Source organism: Glossina fuscipes, unplaced genomic scaffold (genome assembly GCF_014805625.2).
Source record: "Glossina fuscipes isolate IAEA_lab_2018 unplaced genomic scaffold, Yale_Gfus_2 0, whole genome shotgun sequence".
NCBI lineage: Eukaryota > Metazoa > Arthropoda > Insecta > Diptera > Glossinidae > Glossina > Glossina fuscipes.
Window position 1 is genome coordinate 43,342,523 of NW_023998414.1, and position 21,514 is coordinate 43,364,036.

The 21,514-nt window shown below is 34.3% G+C and overlaps 2 protein-coding genes across 12 annotated transcripts in view; both read right to left on the reverse strand.

The window, feature by feature from the left end:
• Positions 1-7,351: 7,351 nt before the first annotated feature.
• On the reverse strand, positions 7,352-10,148 carry LOC119639615 (ras guanine nucleotide exchange factor V-like). Its single transcript, XM_038037098.1, has 2 exons — positions 9,834-10,148; positions 7,352-8,824 (listed from the first exon to the last, which is right to left on the reverse strand). Exon 2 carries the CDS (start codon positions 8,759-8,761, stop codon positions 7,406-7,408), a length of 1,356 nt encoding a protein of 451 aa, XP_037893026.1. The 5' UTR covers positions 8,762-8,824; positions 9,834-10,148; the 3' UTR covers positions 7,352-7,405.
• A 6,931-nt stretch (positions 10,149-17,079) lies between these two features.
• The window catches only part of LOC119631715 (coiled-coil domain-containing protein CG32809), a 33,211-nt gene continuing 28,776 nt past the window's right edge, over positions 17,080-21,514 (reverse strand). For 10 of the 11 annotated variants that reach the window (XM_038024194.1, XM_038024184.1, XM_038024176.1 and 7 more), the window contains 2 exons: positions 20,051-20,173; positions 17,080-19,910 (listed from right to left, as the gene is read on the reverse strand). In XM_038024194.1, the coding sequence (XP_037880122.1) occupies positions 18,780-19,910; positions 20,051-20,173 (1,254 nt within the window). In that variant the 3' untranslated portion in view covers positions 17,080-18,779. The remainder of the gene's footprint in view (positions 19,911-20,050; positions 20,174-21,514) is intronic. The other variant, XM_038024253.1, reaches the window with a different exon arrangement.

A 21,514-nucleotide genomic window follows, 5' to 3' on the forward strand; every position in this document is an offset into this window, starting at 1 on the left:
CCTTTGCCCGCATTCTAAACGCCATGCCTTGACATGCCATGTGTGAAAGAAGCATAACTGGCTGAATGTATGAGTGACTGTATGAGCGAACGAATGGATGAATGGATGAATGAATTTAGTAAATAGTTATGAGACCCGCAACAATAGTTGATAGCAGTTGATTAATATTCGGTATCGAGGGAGAAATACGTAAAAAAAAAAACATTACAGTTATACACGTTGACAATGACAAACGTCGAAGGGCGCTGATGTTTTATCAAAATGCAATTCGTATAAATAATGCGTATTTAATGTACTGTACTTGAAGAGGGCTCTTAACAGTTTTGCAAGACTATTTTTTAAACAAAAAAAGCAAAATACAAAATTATGCTGGTAAACGTCAAGTACAAGACAACACCCGCTCAATGGCAATCCATTGATAATCAATAACTCTTGGTACGTCTATGACAAGAGAGGCATATAATCTAATATAATGTCATATAATATGTAATATACAAACCCATGTATACTATGTACATATATACGTACGATATTTATTGTATAATAGTTTCTGGTTAAAAATAATACCCTTATATGTATTTAGCGGAAAACTTGTGAACACTTTTTTGCGGTACTTTCATTAATAATCGTCTCCACTTGTGCAACCGGATACCATAGGATTTGAGATAGATTCACTTTTTACTATACCGATCGATTCAGAATCACTTTTTGCATCAATCTCAGCTTGCCTATCCCATCTATATGTTAAAGGGCCAGGGTCCTGGATCCAAGTTAGTTTTCTTTTCTCAACTCAACAATTCTTTCAATATTTTGATTATGTGTAGTGCACAGATAGAGCAAAACTGTCAATACAATGCCTTCTGCAGTTGGCGGTTGGGATAAGAAAAGAAACCTTTAGATACACTACGAGTTTAGCATTCGCCGCACGCATGTAAAGTTCTAAAATATACATTTGTGTTTGTAAAAATACATCTGTATTTGCGCCTAAGTTGTATCCGTGCGATTGCTTATCTAAGAGCATATATCTATGTCTCTCGGCGTGTTGTTTCATTTTGAAAACGGAACAAGCAGGTGAATTCTTGTCGGGATTAAAGTCTTTAATTACATATATATTGCTTCAATAGTTTTATCACATGTTGTATTCGATTGATCTAAACAGTTTGCTGTACGAAGCACTTGCAGGCAGCTACGTTCTCAGCAACTCGTCTGAATTCGATAAGGAAAAGCTGTACTTAAACAAAATCAATTTTAGAAAATCAACAAAATTTATGCAAAACTCGATGTTTTTTTTTTTTTTTTTTTTTTTTTTTTTGTATATACGACACGACTTGTGGTACAAGGTATATTATATTAGTGCGGTCGTATGTACCACGCAGAAGGGCTTAAGATAGACCCACATTATATGTTAAGTAAGTACATAAAATCATAAATAGATCACTTTACTTACCTATAAGTTCTGCTAATTTTAAATGAAATCTTGGTTGAAAATTTGGGGCTCAGCGAAGGAATGTTCTAGGAGCCAATATAAAAATCGGCAATGCAGGGATATAATAGAAAAAAAAGTTTTGCATGTGTGTATAGGCGGGTCTCCAAATCAATGATGCTAGTTTTTGAAACGATAAGAAAGAATCCAGCATAAAACTACTTTTTTGGTACAAAACTTAAAGATCATAATTTCTGATTACGGACGGATGGATGGACAGACGGACCTGGTGGTACTAATGACACTATTCACGCTGATCAGTGATGTATTTGCTTTACAACGATGCGTTACAAACGTTACAAACGTTACAGGCGTTTGAAAATGATACTAAAAGTTGTACTTCATGCCTGAAAGCCTTAATTCAGGAAGGAGGTAAGCATTTCAAAAACATAAACCAACTCAATCTGTTCATGAATAATTCATAAAACCTATTTTGCATATTACTGCCTTACCTTTGTTGGAAGTAAGAGATTCTTGTTTTCATTTTAATTGTAAAGAATAAAAACATGTTCACATAGTTACCTCGACTTTGTGAGCAAAGTAAAGAAAGTAAAAGCAGTTAACGCAAAATTCATTGTTTTTGTTTGACATGCGTATGTCCTTTCGGAGAATGCATTGGCAGATTTTCTCTTATTTTCCCCCTTTCGCCCCTTTTGAGAATTTTGCTCTAAAGAAAAAAAAAAAAAAAAATGAATCTTTACCGGTAAGAAAGGAAAAGGTTTATCTTCAGAAACTTTGAAACCCTTAAGCCGTACGTTATGTGTTTCCTCGAAAATAATAAAACGTCACAGCTCAAAAAGAAAGGAATAAGGTAAGCGTATGCGAAGAGACAATTGGAAAATTTAGGGGTAGTCCTTAGGTAATTAAAATGCTGCAAAATGTCTACGTTTATTACAAATTGTGGATGATAGTATGAAGAAATGTTTCATTTAACTTTTCAAAGATTTTTCTGCTTTTTAGTCAGTTGTTTAGCTGAACGGTGAAGGCATCAGTCTCCATTTTCAAACATGATCTGTCGAGTTATTTCGATAGTGAATGTGTTTTCCGCTATATTTTCAAGCTATCGGACGGATGGACGGTCAAAAGACTTCCATATCGTGCGCATTGTTGAGTCTTACAAACCTATTACCAAAATTGAATTACTTTAAAAGTTTGGCTGATTGCACCAAAAGGCTGCAGTGCAAGTGATAAAAGGCATCACATATACAGTTTGGCACGGTGTAAAAAGTCTAGCGCCCGTCTGTCTTCCGTTCCATTAGAATCGTTGTAATGGCTTCAAAGTATTCCCGAAAAGAAACAAATTTGATATTGCGAATAACGAAAAGACCCACCTTTCCTTATCAACATGCGGGAAACTTATAAATTTTTTTCTTCTTCGTAAATTAATTACTCAAACTATTCGGGCGCAGTAATGTGAAAACTGCATATAAATGGGGTGGAGTGGGTAAGTAAAATTTCTTTCAACTGCACTTTCAGCGACTGACCATTAGTAGCATAAGTATAGGATTTACGAAAGAGGGAAATGTGTATCATTTAAGAGTCTGTCAAGAGTTAGTGGAGAAATTCCGAGAATCATCTATACGTGAATCTATATTTCATTCCTAGCATTCCATTTAGGTATACTTTATGAACCTTTCACTTTATTCTGTCCTCTCTTCAATAATTAGTCCGGCAAATACGAAGTTTAAAGGTAACAAGTTTCAAAAATGCAAAATGATCTTGCCGCACCGCACGATCGAACGAGGTTAAAAAATTTCTTAACAAACCCATATTTTATTATTTTTTCTAAGAATTTTTGAATTCAAGTGATCTTGATATGAATTAATCGATTCGATTGTAGAAATGTTCATTAAATACCTCTCTAAAATGCATAGTCAACATTTTTAATGGTTCCCAAAACGCATTGAACACTATGTCTACATCAATTTCTATCTACACAAACGTATAAATAATCAAGATTCCCTTCGTGGCAGGTATTTTTTTTTGAATTTATTTTATGTATGCGTTTAGATATTTTTTGAAACCCTACAACACTTGCAATATAAGGGTATATTAGATTAGTGCGTATGTATGCAACGTTCAGAAGGACTTGAGATGGAGCTACCGGTTCCGAATCATTTGCTTGTCCGTTCGTCTGTCTGTCTTGTTTCCTCATGTTCATCTTACAGGCCGTAAGCTTTTGAGATATTTTGACGAAATTTGGTACTCTGACATATTTTAGCCCAGAGACAAGCTTCGTTGAATACGATTCGGATCGGATCGGATCAATTATTCGATCACTTCGCATGGAAAACCTTAATTTAAAAACCCGTTATATGAGTACTTGCAATAAGCAAACTGCTGTAGGGCATTTAGTTGTCAGCCCTGTCGTACTACATTCTTTTTACTTGTTTAATTTCATTTGAAAAGAAAACAAAAAAAAAAGAAATAAAAAAATAAATAAATAAAACATCAATTTCAGGAATTAAAAGCTGAAAACACTACTAGGTAACCATTTATTCATTTAATTATTTATTTATTTATTTAGTTCTGTAAAGTCAAACAGGTTCATAATAGAAAGCAATATGTGAGAGTGGGGAGAGTTAATGGATGCATACTGTACCTTGACCAATAGTCGCTAGAATGACATTTGAAAGGAATTTCGTTTGTGAGAGATTTGGAAATGGTATTTAAGGGCAAAGTATTTTTACTTCTCCTTATCAGGTTTATTTTTCAACGAAGAAGAAACAAGATTTAGAAGAAGTTAAACATAGAAAACGAAATTCTTTTGCTTTTTATTGCGTTTATCAACTGCCTTGTCAGTCGGACTCTGTTAGGGATTGTTGTTAATCGCACTTGCACGCAAACAAATATTTAAGAATATTTAAGATAGACGGACGGACAAGGCGATAGAAAAGATCTTTCATCTGCGTGTACGCATGCAGGCACGGCACATAATGCTGTTGTGTTGTGGATGCAGAGAAGCATAGAGGAGCAAGAGTAAGGCAACGCAACATATATTAAGTAATGGCATGCTTGCGCATGTTTTTGTTGTAATAATTTTGATTTCGATGATAATGTAAAATGGTGTATGTATGCCGGTCGCGTAAGGAGCCCGCTCATGCACACACATGTTTGATTAAGAATAATTGGCGCGTAAATTTTTTTTGACGATTTGAAAGTCCCTAATGTTTTCGTTTAACAATACATACAACAGCATACAAATGAAATGTATAGAAATGTTTGTTGCGTTGCGTTACGCTATTTTGCGTTGCATATTGTGGCATTATATTAATATATTATCTGTCATACATTGTCCGCTTTTTACTTTTGAAACGATGCCATTCAATTGCTTCCCTTCGAGGCAAATGTCTTGTGCCAAAAATTTCATATGTACTGTATGTACTGCACGCAGCTACGGAAGTGTCAGCATGAGTTGGCGGACTTAATTTTGTGTATAGTTGTTGTGTACAAAAGGAACGTATGCACTTACTTTCTTTCGCTTTTGGTATCTGCCCTTGACTTGACTTGTGCTACGATGACAGATGTCCTTATGGTCGTATTTAAAGTTGTCGTTATTGAGCTGCTGTTGCCGCTGTTGTTGTTGGTATCGCTTTTAGCGAAGAGAAACGCGTATGCGTGTATGTTTCTTCTCTATTTTTGCAGGCAAACTACCAAACAATTCTTAAATAATTTAAATTCTCCGTTATTCATTTTCTGTGCTTGTTGTTTTTGTTGTTTTTTTTTTTGTTTTTTTTTTTGTTTTTTATTTTTTTGGCGCAAATACGCATACACATACATACGTATATATTATAATTCAAGAGCAATTACTTACGATTAAGTAGTTGACGGCGAAACCCTTTAAACAATTTTATTGTATTGTAATTGCTTGTATATAGGTGCGTGTGTGAATATTAACTCTTATTATGGCTATTTATCACATATAAAAAATCTAAGCAGCTGCCAGTTGATTAAATTGAAAAATTTGATTTAAGTGCCGTTTGCTCTTTCTTCTTAAGATTTATATTTTTATAATTGTTAAAATTATGATCGCTTTGTTTTTTTTAATGCCCCTTTCTTTTGGATTCGCTCGCATGCACAACACCTGTTTAGTAATAATTTAACTATTCCGCCCTCAATGTGTTTTTTTATCCTTTTCTTGTATATGTTTTGCATATTATTGTCTTTATGTATTGCATGCATATCTACGTGCAAGGACCTTATTAATGGATTTACACGAAACCGTTCGCGAAAATTAATAAATTTCTTCGTATACGATTCGTGCGGTACTTTCATTTTAAAAAGAAAAAAACGTACTTTGCGCTCTCGAAAGTTTTTATGCTTGCTTTATCTTGCCTGCAGCATCTAAAGAATATCGATTGTTTTTTGATAACGTGTTTCTCGCCCTCTGTATCCGTACGTGCAATAGAAAAGTTGCGTTACGGTTTTGAGAAAATTTTGTAAATGAATTTTAATGAGTAATTAATTTGCGGAAGTTGATATTTGTTAATAAACGATTGGCTGCACGGTTGAACAAATATTGGAATGAAAAAGGAAGGGGTATATATCCGCCATACAACTTGTTTTTCTCAATACAAATAAACTGATAAATGTGTGGGAAACGTTTCGTTTAGTAAAAATTACTCTTAAATCGTGTAATATATTTACTCCAGCGGTTGCAAGGTTTTCTTACCAAGTTTTTCTTGCCGAAGTACAATTATTATTTACCCACTTTCGCCGAGAAATTTTGAAAACTGAAATTTTCTTCCATAAAACGAATTTTCAGAATAGGGCGCTATGTGGGGAGTGGTCGAAAAAGTGCACCGATGTGAACCTGCATCCTTGAGTCAAAACACGTCACTCTAACAAATTTCATCAAAATATCTCAAAAATTGCGACCCGTAGCTTGAACACAAATTTAGATGGATAGAGATCAGACGAACGGCCAGGCTTAGATCAATTCAGATTATGATTCTGTATCGATCGGTGTAATAAAAAGTGGGTCTATCTTAAGCCCTTTTGCGCTTAAACATATGTCCATACTAATTTAATATATCTAGTGCCGAAAGTGTTGTAGGGTATAAACAGGATTTGTCAAGGTCGATCATTATATATCTTACGCCGTTAATGTCGTGAAAGAATAGTCAACAAAAATCGAGCTCCCAGATGACTGATTCTTTTATGTGAAAACTCTTCATGAACTCTTCACATAAAGCCTAACTTTTTATAGAAAGGATTATATGGGTGGGGGTTCAAGCGATTATTCAAAAGATATATTGACTAGGGTCCAAACTTGCCGCAGAAAATTCATTTGGCCATCTTTGGTTACAAAATACAATACAAAAAAATATTAGACTTTGTCGTTACAAAAAAGTCTAATTTTTTGAGCGGGCTTTCAAAAAATATTCCTATCCGTTTCAAAATTTTCCCATTTATTTAGTATTTCGAAATACCATCAATTCCATCAATTTTTATCGAAAAACATTAAAGATCGCAAATCTTTTTCACCTAACAATTTTTGTAAAACAGGCTTTGATGTAAGGGTTGCTCTCAGAAATGGTCCGATCTATGTAGTCCTAGGCTTAAAACGAGCATTTCTCGAAAATTTGTAACCTCCAGATTGAACACGCAAATATACGGATAACTATCGGGTAGAGGGTTACCGCGTCCTGCATCGCAGACAATATCGAACGCAAAGATGCGAAGACGCAAGAATGCGAACAATTTTGATTAAGTTTCGGGTTAACTTGATAACTTTTTATTTATTTTTATATATCAGCGAAATGCAATGGATAAACTATTGTTATGTATCCATCTAATAGAAGAAAAAGTCTTAAAACATTTCTTAACACAGAGCGAACAAAAAAAAAAAAAAAACAAAATAAATAAATAAAAAAATAAACAATTAAAAAATTTAAAAAAGTCATCAATGTCTACTATATCTTATATAATAGGAAAAGTTAATTGTCGTTTTGCGGAGTCGTGGGTTTTTCTTTCCGTGACTTTATTATCGAAAATGGCTTCGGATTTATCTCCGCCATCGTCGTATTCACCATTTGAGGAGTTATGGCCACTGTCTGAGCTTATGTTGCGTGACTTTTTTAAAGGCTGATCATTGCTGGATGCTATCTCACAGTCATAAACTCCCTCCACGCAACTACGCGGTACGCAAGCAGTAATCGTTAAGGTATCGGTAGACGGGTTACTTTTACCGAGCAATTTATGAGCTGAGTTTATGATGCTGTCGGTAATTTGGGTAATTTTTCGTTTTCTTCTTACTACCCGCTGGCGCTTCAGCTTTATTGTATCAATGTCGGGGATGAAGGTGGTTTGCTGTGGATTGTTTATTGGCGGTTCATTAAACAGACGCTTTCTAGAAAAGCGATTCATATGTTTTTGCTCTTTTTGTCGGTAACGCAACTCGTTTGAATCCCATACTTCATGCAAATCACTGGCAGGATCATCACCAGGCGTGTACGTTGGAGATAATTCTTGTTGTTGGTGCTGTTGCTGTTCCTGTTGATGGTGATGATGACACTGAAAGTGCTTGGAATATTTCGGTAATTTTTTTTCCTTAAGAGTACTTTCCAGAATGGCATCAATCATGCGCTCCAGCGTGATATCACCCATTTTTGAAGAGCTCAACAAGGAGTCTTCCTTTATTGGGCCAGACAACAGATTTGATTTCGATAAAGTAGGGTTTTTCGATATTTTGTTCTGACAGATCGATTTAGTCTCTAAAGCTTCTTCGCCTAATTGGGACAAATCTTTGGCTTGCAGTTGCGAACTGAGATAACGAGGCTTACCAAAATAACTATCTGGTACACCTACGCCACGCAAAGCCAAAATCTGTCCCGATATTAAAGCACATGGTGAATATTCAACGTCAAATGTCGGTAATGTTGAAGCATAGTTGGAAGGCATATCTTTATTAAATTCCTTTGCCGCTAAAGGCGATTTCCTAACAAATTCGGATGTTTCCGCTATTATGTTGCTCAAATCCTTAAGGCTGCCCATCTTGCTCGAAGGACTCTCGATATAAATATGGTTGAGAGAGTGCAAGGGCGTGGAGGTGCAACGATTTTCCTTTCCTCCCCAACTTGTCTTTCGTTTCACATTGTTACCTTCGTCACAAACGTTTAAAGATTTGCATTTTAAGCGTCTTCGCTGTTGTTGCTGCTGCTGTTCTTGTTGCTGTTGTTGTTGTATCGCAGTATTGGAAATACTTGATAAGGTTAGTTTTTCATTTTCATCTTGCAGATATGCTTGGCGAGAACCACTCACTGCCCATTTCAACATGTTTTGCTTGTGGTAAACAAAAGCAACGTTTTTTTTTTTTTTTTTGGTTTACGTAAGCGCGCACTGAAATCGCAACAAAGAAAGGAATCTGGTTACAAATAATATGAAGAAAACAGGTTTTTCTTTAGCAAAACTTATATGCATTTAAGTCAAAAGTTTTAATTCTCTTATTAGCGGAAAGCAGAGAGATAACAAAAAAGACTTTTCGTGATAAATCCGGCACGGAACTGGTTTGCATTAAAAATACAAAGGCATCAGAATTTGCGCGCGGAAATTCTTGTAGGCCTTTTCGATTTCATTTCGCATCTCTTTTTCCTTTTTTTATTATTTATTTATTTTTTTTGCATATTTTTTTGTTTTTGTTTACATGTACAATAGATGAGCGGCGTTCCCTTGTGCTCGGAATAATTGGGAGTTTCTTCATATACATGCATAAATGACTGCGAAGATGAATTCAGGCACACAAAAGCTGTGTAAAGTTCTCAACACAAAATTCCAGCTGTGCATGTGTAAGTAGAGCATAAAAAAAAAAAAAAAAAAAAAAAAAAAAATAAAAAACCCATAAGAACTCTTTATGTTTTTTAAGATGTTTAAATCGAGTCCAGTGCGGAATGCATGACATGCCATGGCATGACTTTGCAAATGATTAACTTAAGTTCCCTTTACGAGTTATTAGTTTTGTAAAGCACATATATATAAATCGATTGTTATTGTTGCTGTGGTTGTTATCGTTGTTGTTGTTGTTGTTGTTGAATTTTTTTGCAAAGTTCTTCTTTTGACTTGCGATACCTTTGTTTACTTGAATAATGTGTTTAGCGTGCACTGCGAGTAATATTCAATATGAAATCGTTTTCAATCTATTAGGGGGGTTGGATAATATATTTTAAATAAGTGTTACATAAGAGGGTTTCAAGTGTTGATTTGTTAGTTGCCTGCCACGTTAGCGCGTTTGAGCATTTGCAGTCAGTGTGAAGGTTAAAGTTTCGTTGTGAATTTATTTTTAAATTTTTTTTTATTTTTTTTTTTGTATTAATAAAAAATTTTACACACAATTGACTTTTCAGGAACTTACCTATTCGTTGGGCTTTGGAGAGGGTTAAGAATATGAATCAATTAAATCCGTCTATGCTTCAGATCCACAACCAAGTGTATTATAGTAATCAGATTTTCGCTTTTTAATTACGAAAAATATATAGTGAGATTTTTGCAAGCTTTCGGTTTTTAAATAATTTTTTATCCGATCTATTAAACCAAATAAGCTATTATCGAATTTTATACGTAACCGCATGCGTTCGTTTGCAGCTATAAAGTGCTTATGATTTTGCCATTTTTTACCGAGCCAAAGCAGAGCCAAACCAGCAGTTCCGAGAGAATAAAGAACAATTAACAAACTGTGGCAGTTCACGCAACCACCCTTGGTTTTTATATCGAAAAATTCCTTCTTCTAATAGAATAAGGTTAAAAGAGGTTTTGGAAAAATTCTCTTCTCATTTATTTTTCTGCCTGCATATGTTTTTTTTTTTTTTCGTGAATGCTCTTAAATGGTACGACGATTAAGAGTAAAGAGTAAATTCTTTCGAAGAGATTTTTTTGTTTATATGTCGGATAAAGGATGCTTATCAGCTGTAAGCGATTTCATTCAAAGGCAATTTTTTAATTGAAAAAGAAACCGAAGACTGTGTTAAGCAACAGTTGCATATAGTTGATCATCTGCCGCATAACATGGAGGTAAGCAGACAATCAGACGGGGTATGAATAATGCATGAAATTGAGAATGCATTAAATGCATCGTACATCCTTACAAATTTAATAATTAATGTTATTTTATTTTATTTATTGATTAACAACTCCCGACTCAAACACTGTTGGACTGGCTGAGACAATTCAATGGATTTTATAGTTTATAATAGTTGTAAGTAGGGAGTTATAAGCTATGAGTTGTCTAAATCCATTTCACTATAACGCACACCATTTGCCATACATAGTTTGTGTGGACGTATGTAATACTTAGAAGGGCTTAGAATAGAGCCATCTTTTTTATTACAAGCTACGCTATTACAGAGCGAGTTTTGTCGAGAAATTTTGAAAATTGTAATTTTTTCATATAACGACTTTTCAAAATAAGACATTATATAGTGTGTGGTCGTAAAAGTGGACTGACTGACTCGAGTCAGTTTCATTTGGCTTCAGTTTCGACCTATAGCATGAAGATAAATTTACATGAACAAACATCAGGCGGACGGATAGACGGACAAATGACCTTAAATGTAACAGAAAGTGGGTCTATCTTCTGCGCGTTACATATTTCCGCATAAAATTGATATACCGTGCACTAAAAATGGTGTAGGGTATAGAAATTAACAGTAGAGACTTTGGATAACATAGACGTAGATCCTAACGTTTGGGGATTTATTATAAAAAGGAAGGAAAGAAAGTATAATTTCTAGCTTTCTTTGACGGAAGCTGAAAAATGATAAAATCTTTCGGAGGCAAATTAAGTTTGCCAAATCTGGACCCTGTCATCGGATGCAGAGCGTGAATTTGCATGAAAAGAACGCACAATTTTTGAGGTATTATTAGAAAGACGAGGAAATAATCGTATGGGTTTAGGGTTCGCCTCACCCGACAATAATGTTCTCATTTATTTTTGAGTCACACAACCACAAAGACTATAATATTGAACTGATGAAGATCACTACGCAACTATTGAATTGAATAATTAACGACAAATTCAAAGGCCGCGAACGAACAGCGAGCGATATCTTAATACAAGGAGACTCGCGAATTACGTAACGAAAGTTAGAGTGTCATAGCTTTCGCTAACAAGTGTTAGTAAAAATCGTCTCTTTGCAATAGCTTTGAAGGCTTTCTAAAATGGCAATCAAATGAAAATTTGTGTATTTAAGTTTTTTTTCTTATGGCGAGCAGCTGCTAATAATAATGTTTTCAATCAAGATTGTATAACAAAACTCGTATTTTTATTAAAGACATCTGCTTACGATGCCAAACTATTGTTACCATGGCATTGATTACTTACTCCGGCCATATCTCTTTACCACTTTTTGTTCCATTAAAGAAACCTGCAGATTATGTAATTGCTTGACACTTTAATTATATTAAGATCTTAATAGTTTAACAATAGGCTGATAACTTATTCGGTGTGGCCTTCAAATAACTATTAGTTAATTAACGATTGCACGACTGCCAAGCTGATTGAGTATAAGACCAAAGCTACGTACATATATATATATATATATATATATATATATATATATAATTATTTTTATATAAATTCATCATCGTATAACGGCAACTATTTTATATATGAAACATATTATTATGTCAAATGTTTTTTCACTTTAGAACCGTTCATCGTAGACTACATAGTCAACCCAGTCCGCCTTTGGTTCATCGTATTCTTAAAATTGTATTTTTCTTTGATTTGAAATATGTTGTGATCCTGGTTAGGCTTAATTCGAAGATCAATTAAAATTTCCCGTAGTCACCATAGTGCAGCCAGTTGTGTAACTAAATAAGATGAAGAATTTAAATATAGGCTTTGTTTCTACACTAAACTAATGAGTATGAGCCCATTCGAAAGAACGCTTCTCCGCTCCCCTGCGATGCAATCTCTTTGCCCATTTACAATACTTGTTATTGTCCATTTAACTTTGTTAAAGGAGGAACGCGATCGGGTAATTTTTACAACCATTACCCATATAATACCGCATTAATAGTATCTTGGTATGCCAAGTAAATTTGGAAAAAATGCATCAGATGGACCGGGTAGGGCCAACCATAAGTTCGTCTAGTACAGCCATTCGCTCCTTTTGCTAATATATACCTCAAAAATTGCACGTTACGCACCTATCAAGAAAGCCTACACATTAGAGGATGCCCAAAACGTCTAATGAGGTGATCGAAAAATTTCATTATTTTTCAGTTTCCGTCAAAGAAAGAGGGAAATTATACATTCTCTCCATATATAAGCTTGTTTATAATGGTAACTCTGACACATGTTAGGGTCCAAAGAGGTAGACCTATGTTACTCAAATTCCTTACTATTAATTTTAAGGTAAGATGCAAAAGAAAAGGCCCTCAATGGGGCTATTAAAATCGTCAGAAGATAGAAAACATTGTGACGAACATCGAACATCAGTTTCCTTGCTTGAGTAATGTATATTGAGATGAAAGATTTTTTTCTTATTTAATGTTATGTAAGAATGCAAGAGTACCTCATTTCATGTTAACAACACGAGTTTAACGTTATTGATGTCGCATGTTCTCTCTCTCTCTCTCTCTCTCTCTCTCTCTCTCTCTTTTGTCGTTCTTTCTTGCTCTTTGATTATATTCGTCCGTGCCTCAATTTGCGCGTATACAGAGCGAGTTTCATTGGACATTTGGACATTTATATATAGCTATATAGGGTTATATAAAAGAAAATGTATAATGTTTTACGGTAAAACGATTTAGATGGATTATGCAAAGCGTGTAGATGAAGCCTATGCAGAGTATCAGGTTATATGACTTCACTTTATCTTAGCAGACCACCGCCATTTAATTCGATAATGTCTCAATAATAATTTCCATTAGGATAAAATAATGAAGTGCGTCTACTATTAATGACATAGATAGTCCAAGTACATAACACGTACGTAGCTCATTAACAGCCCTTTCTTAATGAGCACAGTTAACACTACGTTGAGCAATTGTCCATGAGACAAAAAGTATGAATAGATAACTCTAATGGAATTATTGATATCGTGAGTATCTCAGATTCGACTTAATGATGAATGCATCTTGATCGCGTACAATAACTAATAGCATTGAAAACGAATAATAAACCTTAATAAATTGTTTATATAATATGCGCAAAAGAAAGGAATAGAGAAGGTGTCATAATAAGTCCAATATTGGGGTAAACTAATACCGAAAGAACTCTCTTGACGGCAAGGACATGTTGGGACCCCAAATAACAGATGCAAATTCAACTAACGGTCTCACTAATGCTGTATAGGGAGAAACCGACGAAATGTCGACGTCTTTCGATCACCAAGCGACCTAACCTGATACATCATTGATTTCAGGTGCAGATTAAACGTCAATCATCAATAAACTGCGCCCGGATCATTAAACGAAAACACCGACTTCAAAGCCTCACCGTTTAATTGTTGTGTGTATGTGTGTGTGTGTGTGTGTGTGTGTGTGTGTGTTTTTTTTTTTTTTGTTTTGCTCTGTGAGCTGGAGGTAGAAAATCTTCGAAAGATACTGCTGGGTCTTAGTAGCAGCATGCACGATTCGCCATCCCTGGCGCATACGTACTAAAAACTATCCCCCACACACACTTCGTCTACCACTCTCCCCCGCGGGACCACCGTTAGGTATTACTTCGCGGGGGCTGGTTGTCGCTAGCACGCTCCTGATGGTGGGACCTCAGTGGAATGCACTATCGGCTTCCACTCCCTCTGCTCTCCACCCGTTGTCGCTCCAATCGTCGCAACTCCACGAGCGTATTGCTGGCGAATGCGTCTACGGCGTTCCAGGCTGCTGCACTGCCAACCATTACGCTTGTTATCTCGTTAGGTGGCACTTGAGGCCGCCCATTCTCGAACCTGCTGCAGTAGGACATTACGTGTTCTGCGTCCTCCTCTATATCCTCGCATACCGGGCAGTTAGGCGAACTGTCGTGCCCGAATCTGTGTAGATATTTCCGGAAACAGCCATGGCCAGTCAGAAGCTGGGTTAAGTAATAGTTTACTTCTCCATGCCGTCTATCAACCCAACGTCTTATCTTAGGGATAAGAACGAACGTCCACTTTCCTTTGGTCGTTCTTTCCCACCTCGATTGCCAAATCCTTAGCGAGACCATCCGTTCCTCGCCTCTTATAACTAGCGAGGAGAGATCGTTGCCGCGACGCCGTTGGTAGATGCGGCTCATCTCATCGGCCAGGATGTCGACTGGCAGATTGCCAGCCAGCACTAGCGCCGCCTCCTCCGACACAGTTCGGAATGCGCAAATCTGCCTCAGGGCGCTGAGGCGATATATCGCCGCCAATTTTCGGAGTGCCGCCTTTACAGTCAATGCACCCGCCCATACTGAGCTCGCGTACATAATGATTGACGTCACCACAGTGGCTATGACCTTTCTTCTAGCTGCTTTCAGACCCCCCACGTTTGGAATAATCCTTGCCAATGCCGTCTGGATGCCTGCCGCTTTCTTCGCCACGTAGTCGATGTGTCGCCTGAAGTTGAGGCGGTGATCAATTATCACTCCCAGGTATTTGAGCGCGGGGACTGACTGCACAATGTGGTCCCCGATTCTTATCTCGCACGTCTCTAGTTTCTTCCGGCTGCTCACAAGCACGACTTTCGTCGTGCGTGCGTGCGTGCGCGCGCGCGTGTGTGTGTGTGTGTGTATGTGTGTGTGAAAGTAGTACGAACGACCCTTTGAACCGAAAGATTACACAGATTCGCATTCTATTTTGATGCGTTCGTCTTTCGTGCGTAGAGAGAGTAAAAAACGTTGCTTTTTTTTTTTTTTGTTTCATTTCAATCGTTGTGAATGATATCTTCTTTTATTATGGTTGCCTTTGTTGCTGTTGTGGTAGGTAGTACATAATTGGATTAAGTATATTTTCTTTACTTTTTGGGCTTGGAAATGTTTTTTTTTTGTTTTTAATTTTATATATTCATCGAATTTTTTTAATTTAAACAATTTCTCTTTCCCACATTTTATTCTAAGGATTTTACACGAAAGTGTTTCGGAATGCTTTCAGCCGCTGATTCGCTAGATTTCATTGATTTCATTATTTATTCATTGATTTATTTTATTATTCATTATTATTATTATAGTTCATTATTTTTAATTAATACATGTGTATATAAATGGAGTATAGTATATTTAACAAAATTTTTACTAAACAACATTAAAAGTGATTTATTTAATTAAAAAAAGGAATTAATTCTCTCATAAGTAATTTAAAAGCAAAATGTTGGCAGAAATCACATTTTCTTGTGATACTTTTTAATAATTTTTTTAGTTGAAACTCGAATTTCGAATCGTTTATCATTATCATTATCATTATTGTTATTATTATTACTATTATTATTATTATTATTATTATTATTATTATTATTATTATCATTATTATTTGTTTGAATCATTTTATATAAAGTGATGATTAGAAATATCTAGAGATTTGATTTTTCGGCAGAATGAAATAATTATTGTTAGAAGACAAAATTGCATAAACAGTGAAAATGTTATTTTATTCTCTCTTATGTAACTTTAATAGACCTTTTTAGAGAACGGATCGTTTTAAAAACTATGATCTTTCGCATAGACTACGCATAACATTTTCTCAGCATTTTAAAAAAGTGCTTTTTTCTCTTTCTCTCTTTTCTTTTAATTCTCAATTTGGTTTGTTTTTTATGTGATAAAGAATTTCTTCAAGGTGATTAAGTCCAACTTTTGCCCATTTTTGGGGGTTTTTTTTTTAAATTTTTTTTAATTTTTCGCTTGTGTTTATAATTTTAATTCTCTGTTTTTCTTCTCGCATTTTGAGTTAAATCGAGTTTTTTTTTATTTTTATTTTTTTTTTTATGTTAATAGTATTAATGTGTGTGTTTACGTGCGTATAGAACTATCAGTCTCACTTGCCAGTGCCTAAATAGTAGGGAGTACTCCATTAATTAATTAATTAATTTTATTAATTTTTTTTTTTGTTTATATGTATATGTGTTATGATGTAACGATACATTGCCTTTTAAATAAAATTTAATTTGAATACATTCATGTAAATGTATTTTTAATTTTTTTTTTTTTGTTCTTAATGTTTAATATATTTAAAGAAGAAAAAAAAAAAAACAAACAAAATAACAAAGAAGAAAAAATTAATTATAATGAATTCATTTCGCTTTTCAAAAATTTGATGAATTTACTTTATTTCAATAAACTCTTAGCAGAGAAAGTGTTAAGGAAAAACCGTGTGTGTAAGCATATGTTTTTAATGAAAAAAAAATTTCAATTTTTCTTATTATTGTTTTGTTCTATTTTTGATGTTTAGATATATATATATTTTTGTGTTTTTTTTCACTGCTAATGGTTTACTATTTGATTGATTTAATATTAATTGTGTCTCAACTAATTAATAAAATATTTTTTTTTGGTAATTAACATTTTAATTCATTCATTCATTTAATCATTCATTCATTCGTCATTATTATTGTTATTATTATTATTATTATTATGTCATTATCTTTACTAAGAAATATATAAAGAATTTAAAAAAAATTATCTAAAATTTAACGGCATTTCGTAAAATATTAAGGTTGTAAAAATTACAAAAACGTTTAATTGAATGTTCGTTTATTAATTATTATTAACAAAAAAAGTGTGTATTTCGTTATACTTTTCTCGTTTCACTTCATTCCTTAAATAAATAAAAAGAATTCAATGTGAAAATGTTCTAAGAAAATCTTTATTTGATTGAAGAGAAGCCATTCCAGAAGACATTCGCACACAATCAAACCATTAGCGATACGAAAATCTATATAAAATTATCGGTTTTCTTACTATTATTTTTCCTCTTTTTAGTCTTAGTGGGAGATGTTTCGTTAAAGGTCTATTCCATCGGCCAAAGCCCTGTGAATATGTTAATTATATTCCTGCATTTCTTCATTTTTTCTATACTTTAAAGATTTTAAAAAAATATATAATAATAATTAAATGGAAGGAATAGGACAGTTATCCTATCCGATAAGAGATAGAAAGAAAAAAAATATATATATAAATTTGGAAGGGTGTCGCTAATTTTTTTTTGCATATATTCCTAAGAAAAATTATACCATGTATCTGTTATAATTCATGAGCTACGAGCAAAAGACACGGAAAACAAACATATTCTCAGTTTTGGTTGCGTAAGCATGTGGATATTGGTCCATTTTCAATCATGTTTGCCACATATAATACATAATTGGGCAGATGGACAGATGTATAGACAGAAAGACAGATATTGTATTATGAATTTATGGGATTTTTGAGGCTTGCTTCTGCGTGCAATTACTATCGGGTGGGCGTGATGAATTTTTCCCATTTTCGTTCAGATACTAGAGGATCGCCCCCAGAATATACGTGAAAATCTTAATAACTAACTACTGCTGTTGCGTAATGGGGAAATTTTTAATTGCATTTGAAAAACATTGGCGTTGTTATTTTATGTGATACTGTAGGCATGTCCTTCGACCGATTTGGACTATTTTCAGTATCAACCTGCGTTCAAAAATTTCCAATTTTTCTGCAAAATTTGAAGTCGACAACGACCATTCGAATGTTTGCAACAGACATTATATAGATGGGCGGTCAGACACACCGATTCAGAATTTGATACTGTTCAAGGGGGTGGGGGAGGCAAGTGGGGGCTACTCTGAAGCTTCCTGCGGGGCGTTGCAAACGTTTTGACGAAGTGAATATACACCGCAATCTTCGGCAAGGGGTACAATTTGTCCGGATATTCAATTGCCAGATCGAGGTTGGAAAAAGTGTCTGGAATATAGAAAATGGATCGATTTTTACAATGACATTAGAAGTGATGTGTCTTCTTGGTTCGTTTGTTTGCTTTTTGTTTTTACAAAAAATTTTATTAATTTCTATCGTGTTTTGTTCAACAGTAGAAATAAAATATCGTAGATGTATGTATGTGTATGCTGGTGTATGTGTACTTATTATTTTCATTTTTTAAAACAAAATTAAAACGAAACCAAGCATCATTTCAATATATTCAATATATTATTAAATGTTTCTCCCGCGTTTTCTCTCTATTCTATGGTTCGCTTTTTTTCCACGCGTCTCCCTTACACTTCTTTCTGAATGTTTTCACATCTATTATTTGTTTCGGTTTTTTTTTTCTTTGTTTTCTGTTTTTTTTTTTTTTTTGGTTTTTTGGTTTTTTTTTTTTTTTGTTTGTATATTATTTTATATATCTATTGCTGTTTCATTCCATGACAGTTTTGATTTATGTTAAAGTATTTCGGTTTCATAGACCTGTTTTGTTGTTGTTGTTGTAGTTGTGGTAACACCACTTGTAGTAGTGTTGATGCTATTGTTGATGCCAGCACTATTGCCTGTTGTAATGTTGTTTGCTTTCAAATTATTAAGTATGAATTTGTTGTTTACATTTTGTTGTTGAGTTATGTCCGCTGTAATATCATTTTTAATCGGTTTTATTATAGAGTTTTGTGTCGCCTCCGTTAAGGTGTTAGAGGTGCTGATGTTGTTGCTGTTGGTGTTGCTGTTGCTGTTACTCGCCAAAGATAGACCCATTTTCTGTTGTATGTTCGACTCGCTGCCCATTTTTTTAAGTGGAATGATATTCTCAAAGCCGACCGCATTGCCTATACCTACTGCCAATGATGCCGTGCCAATTGTCGTGGAGCTGCTAGTGGTGGTCATATCCACCGATGGCAATTTACTCATTTGTTGTAAGCGTTGATATTGTTCTTGTAGCAATTTTTGTTTTTTTAGCAGCTCCTGATGGCGAATTTCCAAAGCCACTTGACGTTGTATGTGATCGTTGCCTGTTGAATCATTGTTGCTACAATTTGTAGCGACGGCAGTGATACTATCTAAAATTGTGCATGCATCTGCATTATTATTAACAGGATCAGTTTCGTTGACAGTGACCAAGGTCTGGGGCATATTTGGAGAAGTGGGACTGGTTAAGGGACTGCGTGAACTTGTGCGTGGTGGTGGTGGTGGCGGTATACGTTTACAGCCCACTTTCATAATTAAATCTGCGTTACGTTCGGGCACTGGAGGCTTTATCGTATTACGCGTAACTGGTGTCGGAGCAATATCGCTTTCGCATTGAGTCGGCATAGAATGCAAGCGTCGTAAACTGGACATGGGCCCAGTACCTATAATCGAACTCGTTAAAATCCCGCCCGTATTATTTTGATTTAGTATATTTAAGTTATTTGCGGCCAAATCGTTAGCCAATAAATGTGCTTGTTGTTGGTGTTGTTGTTGTTGCTGTTGTTGAGTCATATTTGCATCGGTTTGTTTATAAAGACGTGCTTGGGATATTTGCGTAGTTACAGTGCTCTGTATGAAAGTGTTGTTATCGCTGGTAACGGAATCATCGGGCCTAATCTATGCTCATACGAGTTTACGATGAAAACAAAACAAAAAAAAAAAGAAGAAAAGAAAATGTACAAATTTACAAATATAAAATTTTTTTTTTTCATAAAAATTTTTTTTATTTTTTTTAAACTTATTATTAATCATTATACCTCATTGTTTTGTATTAATGGCTTGGAGAATGTTTGCAATTCATCTAGCAAAGCATCGAGTGCGTTTTCGGGTGGGGGTCCCCCGCTGATAGCGAACGTCCCCATCCTGGGAGTTGGGATTGGCTATTGGATTGGATGGCAGCAAAATTGCGAAATTTTCTTTAACATTTTATTTATATTTGTATATATTTATTTATATATATATATATAAATATATATTGTTTTTTTTTTGTTTTAATTTTTTTTTTTTTTTTTTTTTATAATTTACTCATTTTCAATGCATGGTAGAAGAAACACATACAAAATAGCTTTTAATAATGAAATTGTTGTCAAGTGTGTGTCTTGATTTAATTAATTAAACATTTCATTTTGCTTATTCATAATATACAAGCACCATCCAATTATTTATCACAAATATACTTGAAAACTGAAAACATTAAAATCTTTTGATAGATTAAAATAATCCGATCAATAAAAAGCTTTCGCATGCAAAACGATTTTTCACTTTTACTCAATTCTTATATAAAAAAAGTTCACTTTTTTTATAGAGCGTTTGGAGAAGAGGAAAAATAAAAAAAAAATGAAAAATAAAAAATGCCACCGAAATTAAAACAATTTATATAAAATAGAAATAAATGAGATCTATTGCTGGAATTTTGCGATTTTTTCATTTAAAAAAAAAAAGAGTAGTTTAACCATTAAACAATTTCGTTGTAGTGTTTGCAAAGTTGACCTTCAAATCGGATGGATGCAATCGAGTAGCCAATTAGGAGTAATGTTAGGTGTTGGGGGGAACTGAGAGCAGACACGAATCCCAACTTTTGCCTACATTGGACATTGAAAACTAAAAGAGTTCATTAGCACTGAACGTTCCTCATTCACTCCGATAAATTCGAAATATATACATATATGTAATGTTACATAATGAAAGAAAGTATTATTAAAGATAGAGAGAGAAAAAGAAAAAGAGAGAAAGAGAGAGAGAGAGAGAGAGAGAGAGAGAGAGAAAGGAGAGAGCGAGCTTATCCCAAAACCATACGGTTTTCACGGACATTTAAATGAATATTAAACATCGATTAATAATATATTGAAAGGACAAAGGGCGGCGGAAAAGCAATGCAGTAACTATATTGCATAGCGTTTACGATAACTTGTAGAAGAGAACGTAAGAACACATCAAGCGCCGTCATGCTAGCATTCATTTGCTTGTCAACCTTGCGTGTAATCATTAAAAAAAATTAAGAACGTTTGTAACAATTAATATACAGAAATTAGTTTAATGGTTCCTTATTATATTCTTTTTTTTGATGATTATTATATTTAATATTCCTAGGTTTCATAAGAAAACTTCACCGACTAAACATTAAGACTTAAACATACACAAATTAATGCATTTATATATACATATATACATATACATATATATATATACATATACATATATATATATATATATATATATAT